Source organism: Triticum aestivum, chromosome 7B (genome assembly GCF_018294505.1).
Source record: "Triticum aestivum cultivar Chinese Spring chromosome 7B, IWGSC CS RefSeq v2.1, whole genome shotgun sequence".
NCBI lineage: Eukaryota > Viridiplantae > Streptophyta > Magnoliopsida > Poales > Poaceae > Triticum > Triticum aestivum.
Genome location: NC_057813.1, coordinates 373,521,030 through 373,527,506, shown reverse-complemented (window position 1 = coordinate 373,527,506; position 6,477 = coordinate 373,521,030). Strand labels below are relative to the sequence as shown.

General features: G+C 42.1%; 1 protein-coding gene across 12 annotated transcripts; it reads right to left on the bottom strand.

The window, feature by feature from the left end:
- Positions 1 to 1,965: 1,965 nt before the first annotated feature.
- Positions 1,966 to 5,599, bottom strand: LOC123160052 (uncharacterized). Of its 12 annotated transcripts, XR_006479972.1 has the most exons (6): positions 5,132 to 5,591; positions 4,845 to 5,052; positions 3,582 to 3,620; positions 2,852 to 2,923; positions 2,384 to 2,492; positions 1,966 to 2,297 (listed from the first exon to the last, which is right to left on the bottom strand). XR_006479972.1 is itself a non-coding variant. In XM_044577876.1 (5 exons), exons 1-5 carry the CDS (start codon positions 5,237 to 5,239, stop codon positions 2,171 to 2,173), a joined length of 624 nt encoding a protein of 207 aa, XP_044433811.1. In that variant the 5' UTR covers positions 5,240 to 5,598; the 3' UTR covers positions 1,966 to 2,170. The 12 variants fall into 12 exon arrangements, 3 of the variants coding, with proteins under 3 accessions (XP_044433811.1, XP_044433810.1, XP_044433812.1); XR_006479971.1 differs by having other exon boundaries at positions 1,966 to 2,492; positions 4,025 to 5,052; positions 5,132 to 5,594; XR_006479969.1 differs by lacking the exon at positions 2,384 to 2,492 and having other exon boundaries at positions 4,025 to 5,052; positions 5,132 to 5,593.
- Between the last annotated feature and the right edge of the window lie 878 nt (positions 5,600 to 6,477).

Genomic DNA, 6,477 nt, shown 5'->3' with positions numbered 1-6,477 from the left:
AATAGTCTTCATCATAAAAGACCCAGCACAAGAAGTATCAAGCATAGAGTGATTGTTGAGAGAAAGCCGAGCATAAAAGTTTTGAATAATCATTTATCTTGGGAGCTCATGATTGGGGCATGAATATAACATTGAGTTAAGCCTCCCCCAAGCTTGAGTGATACTTTCTCCTTCACGAGGCCAAAAATTATATATATAATTACGATCACGATGAACAAGATGCATAGGATATAACTTCTGGTGAAATTCCAATTTCAATCATTTGTAGTCCCATGATCCCATATGATCACATAGCCTATACAATGTAAATGTGTCTCCCTTCAAAGATAAAGGGAAAACCTTCTTCTTAATAACATCATCGGGCATACCTGCAAGCTTAAATAATCCACAAACTTCATCCACATAGATAAGGTGTAAATCGGGATGCAATGTTCCATCTCCTGCAAAGGGATTAGCTAGCAGTTTCTCTACCATACCCAAAGGAATTTCAGAGTAAACATTTTCAGTAGGTTCAGTAGGTTGAGGAGCAACTCTTTTCTCTACTGGTCGGGGTGAAGATACCCCGAACAAGCCCCTCAAAGGATTAGTTTCCATAGTAACAAGTGACAGTAAATTTCAACACACTATATAAATTTTTCCTTACCAAGTTCCACTTACCAAAGGTGCTTCACTCCCCGGCAACGGTGCTAGAAAAGAGTTTTGATGACCCACAAGTGTAGGGGATCAATCATAGTCCTTTCGATAAGTATGAGTGTCGAACCCAACGAGGAGCAGAAGGAAATGACAAGCGGTTTTTAGTAAGGTATTCTCTGCAAGCACTAAAATTGTAGGTAACAGATAGTTTTGTGACAAGATAATTTGTAACGGGTAACAAGCAATAACAGTAAATAAGGTGCAGCAAGGTGGCCCAATCCTTTTTGTAGCAAAGGACAAGCCTAGACAAGTTCTTATAATGGGAAAAGCGCTCCTGAGGACACATGGGAATTATCGTCAAGCTAGTTTTCATCACGCTCATATGATTTGCGTTCATTACTTTGATAATTTGATATGTGTGTGGTCTGGTGCTTGGGTACTTTCCTTTCTTGGACAAGCATCCCACTTATGATTAACCCCTATTGCAAGCATCCACAACTACAAAATAAGTATTAAGGTAAACCTAACCATAGCATGAAACATATGGATCTAAATCAGCCCCTTACGAAGCAACTTATAAACTAGGGTTTAAGCTTTTGTCACTATAGCAACCCATCATCTACTTATTACTTACCAATGCCTTCCTCTAGGCCCAAATAATGGTGAAGTGTCATGTAATCGACGTTCACATAACGCCACTAGAGGAGAGACAACATACATCTCATCAAAATATCGAACGAATACCAAATTCACATGACTACTACTAGCAAGACTTCACCCATGTCCTCAGGAACAAACGTAACTACTCACAAAGCATATTCATGTTCATAATCATAGGAGTATTAATATGCATTAAGGATCTGAGCATATGATCTTCCACCAAATAAACCAATTAGCATCAATTACAAGGAGTAATCAACACTACTAGCAACCCACAAATACCAATCTAAGTTTTTGCACTACAATAGGACCACCCCTATAGCAACGGTTTTTTCGTATCTAAAAGTCCATATATGCGTTGTTAGTGTCTTTACCAACGGTTTGGGATGCGTAGCCTTATCTAGTGTTGCTAGCGCATAATGCAACGCTTATACTTTCGTTGGTAAAATGAACCGTTGCAAGAGTACAACACATAAAACCAAATTTCACAACACTTATATATGTTGGTGCTTAATATACAGGAATCCAAATTTCATTGCTTGGTAACAAGAATTTGCGACTAGTACATATATAATGTGAATATCTATAATCCCAGCTATTAAATTAATGTTCCACATAATGGTAATAATTATGTATATCAAGTGAGGAAAAAAAAGGAATATACACAGGACGAAATCCGAAATCATATATTGGATAGAACTGCTGGATTACAATAGTAGATATTACATGAGCAACTTCATCCAATTGTGATACATAATCTAAATATTTTCTTGACATTAAAACTTAAACTGAAAGCATCCATCAACATCCCTACAACTTAACAAAAACTTAACTGAGGAACACGAACATCATCCAACAGGAACAACATCCCTACAACTTAGCTACAACTAAAAGCGTCTGTCGTCATTATCATCATCATCATGAACAAGAACAGTAGAACACCATCATCATCATTGCAGTATTCTTGCCACGCAACCATATAATCAGCCATATATCTTTTGAATCTACAAAGAAAATAACAAAATGAATTGTTAACACAGAATACATTGACATGATGCAAGTAGTGATATAGGCACGATATGTCACATACAAAGGTTGAGGGCAATGCAATCTTTGTTTTTCTGCATTACCGAGAATATTACACGTTTTACGACTCCGTACCAAATCTTCAGTTTTCACAAGTGCCATATCAACATGCACTGCCGAGAATTCATTTGTAATTTCAGCACCATCAAGTGTACATTTAGGATCACGATATCAAAAAAAAATACATTTAAGATCACAACTTACAACTATAGCAAGAGCTACGATCCCTGTTAAATAGAAGTGGAGACATGATACAATGGAAAATAAGGATAAAGCCATGTAATTGCACTGCTTAATTAATCAAACCTTTTTATTAACAAAATGAAGTTATAGAGATGCAAATGAAATTTCAGTTTATTTCAGGAATATAAATAGAAGCACGGCCACTCTACAATAATGATTGCAAGTTATCATCTTTCAAGAAGTACGGTGCAAATAAAAGGACTACAATAGGGGAAAGAACTAGACGTACAGTTACTAAGCTGAAGGACAAACATGGCGAAAACCTTTGTCTGATCTTTCGCTTCATAGCCTTGATGCTGACCTGCATACATGAGTAACTAAGAATCTATAAAAGAAGCTAAGAATTTATAAAAGAAGTCGCTCTGTTATCATTAAAAGTATACAATGAAAGAGAATGGGCTGACACAGAAACTATAATTAGAACATAATTATAAGCCAGCCTTAAGGAATGAATCCACACCCTACTGTATGGCGTATACAAATCTACTATTCTCATTAGAATCAGTTTGCTAATACTGAAATGTTAGAAAGATAATTTTCTACCAATTTCCATCAATTTCTTCAATTGATTTCTGGCATCTTACTTCATTTGTGTTTCATAAACGTTGCCAAAAGAAAATTCATAGTAAGTTTTCTGTAGGAAGTTGTGTGTGTTTGGATCATATTAAAGTTATAATAATATCAAGACATGACACAATATTGTGTGGTATACAAAGAGCTAGAACTGCAAACCCATTCAAGAAATGATGACTCACTCCTTGCATAATTCTTAATACAATTTCATGGCCATAGTTGCATACAGTTTTTCCAAACCAATTCTAGCATAGAAGAAAAGGAACCCGGGGATATATTAAAGGTTTGCAAAAATCATGGAAACACATGATGACACATTGGCACAATAGTAAACTTGTGTAACAGTTCAGGTTGCAAATATCTTCAGCTGGAATCATTAATGGTACCATAGCATCAATCTTGACTCTGCGCAGTTTGAGAGCTACCTGTAGTAAAGAATAATTGACATAAAAAATTACAATTATAAAAAAGGATAAAACATATTAGAATATGACTGAATCCTATTTACATGGCTTGTCCTTACATGCATGGTTGCTGTTTAAGAACATAAGATTCAAGATATGGATTTATGCATGTTTGGCATTAGTTCTGGACATGTGTTTAAGTCAGTGACTGGTGTTGTGCATGTGGCGATTGTCCGTATATGCAACCTTCCCTATGATACGACACGACACTGGCGGAGCCTCATGGAGGCCAAAAGGGGCTACAACACGGTGGCTGTGAGTGTGACCATTGGTATGAGAAACAAAGATGACCTGCAGTGCACCATAGCAAGCAGGAAACCTGCAATTGATGGCATATCCATGGCCAGAGATGGCCGGAGCAATACCGTGTAGCATGCTGCAAGACCTATTGGTGCTGCCATGGCGCCTCCTCCAGTATCGGCAATGAGTCCTGCATCGAGCCCTTGACCTCGTGTGCGCGGGCTGCAGGGTCGTCGCGGTCACGACCTCGTGCCGCACCAATTGTCTCTGCTCCTTCGGCGGCAAGGTCAACACATTGAGAATGTCCCTCAGGCCGTGGCATGGTGACCGTCGTGCTCGACATTGCTGCAGGCCGGTTGGCTGTGCCAATGCCTTTGATCGACGAGGCATGTCGCTGCCGGCGGGTCGGCTGTGTCAATGCCTTGATCCACAACGCATGACTCCGAAGTACTCAGCATGCTTTTATTCTATACTCCATTACAATCTTGGTTTTCTTGAATTATGGCTGAAAATAATTTGTCTGTCGTTCTTGCATACGTGAGTAGCAGCTATACTTCCGGCTGAAAAATAACACCTCCATATACTCGTCTACTTCTGTTTGTGAGCAGTGTTGAAAAAGAATGAACCATCAGCTCACACTGCTCCTAGTAATGCGTATTTCGTTTTTAAAAAATGGCCCCCTCTTGGGTTCTTCACTTCTTGCCACGCTCCGCCACTGCCAAACAAATGCTTTTAATCTAAGCAGCAGGCAGACATAGATAATCAAGAAAACTGACAGAACGAAGAGGTTACTAAATCCATAGTTTTAGGTTGATCAATTATCTTGATGCTTTTTGGGTGAGGTCGGATATATTCAAATGTCTAGTAGTGGTTATGCAACACACATGTAGAAGGTTCAGCCTTAACTCCCAGGGATAGTTCGAAGTCCAAGTCATGGTCACATACCTAGCCTCGTCCGACTCGACATACAGCGCCATGTTGGCCACGTCTTCCACCTCCAGCATCGTACCATTGAGTTCGCTTGGCGATGTATTCCTTTTCCACTTCCCGCCTCAGTGCATGCTCGTCGACGCCGAGGCACATCTCGTCCATTGACATCACCGTCAGTAGTGTCACGATGGAGTTCATACGCAGCCTGTTCCTCCCTGCACTTCTACAAGAGGAGAAAAAATAGAGGTTAGAGGAAGGGGAAGAGAAAGAGAGGATGAATCCAGGGGAAGGGATGCACTCACCGGAAGAGAGGAGTACCAAAGGAGGACGACCTGGCCACCGGTGCCGGAGCCGACGGCCGAAACCCTTGCCAGGGCGGGGGTAGCCGTGAGCAGCGGATCTAGTCGCATGGGACGACGCTGCGTTTCGATGGGGACCTCGGGCTATGCTTCGTGATGGCGGGATTCGCCGGACGTCGCCTGAATTAGCCATCGCAGATGGCGAGGAGGCGTGTGAAGAGAGCTAGAGATCGGACGCGAGAGGGATGGGTGGGTGGGGGATGCGATGGATCCAGCAGCCGCCGGAGCTGCGCGGTGGGATGATGGGAAGGGAAGGGCCGGCGGCGAGGTGGATCGGAGGAGGGAGAGGTGGCGGCGATCTGGGAGAGATGAGGGGAATCGGGGGCTCTGTTTTTTGCGTCTCTCTCTCCTTTGCTCTGTTTTCCATATGTATAGGTCATGACAAACCTGCAACGCATATGGTACATCGATAATAATGCGTATCTATTGAAAAATTTGCAACATATAGTTCAAATGTTGTAGTAATTATGTTGCTTTATAGCAGGTATCCTTGTAGTGTTGGTACAAAGATTGGATACAAGAGATGAACTAGGGTTTGAGAGGAGATGGTGCTGGTGAAGATGTTGATGGAGATTGACCCCCTCCCGATGAGAGGATCATTGGTGATGACGATGGTGATGATTTCCCCCTCCCAGAGGGAAGTTTTCCCGGCAGAACAGCTCCGCCGAAGCCCTAGTTTGGTTCCACCAAGGTTTTGCCTCGTGGCGGCGGATTTTCGTCCTGAAAGCTTGCTTATGATTTTTTCTAGGGTAAAAGACTTCATACAGCAGAAGATGGGCATCGGAGGGCTGCCAGGTTGCCCACGAGGCAGAAGGCGCGCCCAGGGGGGTAGGGCATGCGCCCCGCCCTCGTGGGTGATGGGTGACCCCCCTCAGGTATTTCTTCCGCTGCATATTTTTTATTAATTCCCAAAATGACTTTCATGGAGTTTCAGAACTTTTGGAGCTGTGCAGAATAGGTCTCCAATATTTGCTCCTTTTCCAGCCCAGAATCCCAGCTGCCGGCATTCTCCCTCTTCATGTAAACCTTGTAAAATAAGAGAGAATAGGCATAAGTATTGTGACATAACGTGTAATAACAGCCCATAATGCAATAAATATCAATATGAAAGCATGATGCAAAATGGGCGTTTCACCGTGCATGACGATAGATAGCAAGGTGGAGCTCAATCACCTCCCTGGGAACACCGGGGATGTCAGATGCTTGCCACGCATACACATCTATATTTGCCCGCAGGAAGGCGACGAGCGCATTTTCCTATTTGCTGTCAAGGGTGGAGCTTATGGTGA

Excerpts from the sequence above, each read along its gene's own strand:
- LOC123160052 (XM_044577875.1), bottom strand. The coding sequence starts at position 5,239 with ATGCGACTAGATCCGCTGCTCACGGCTACCCCCGCCCTGGCAAGGGTT. Across the intron at positions 5,053-5,131 it reads TTTGGTACTCCTCTCTTCCG|AAGTGCAGGGAGGAACAGGC; the intron begins GTGAGTGCATCC and ends CTCCTCTTGTAG. Across the intron at positions 2,924-4,844 it reads GTCGAGTCGGACGAGGCTAG|GTCAGCATCAAGGCTATGAA; the intron begins GTATGTGACCAT and ends TCATGTATGCAG.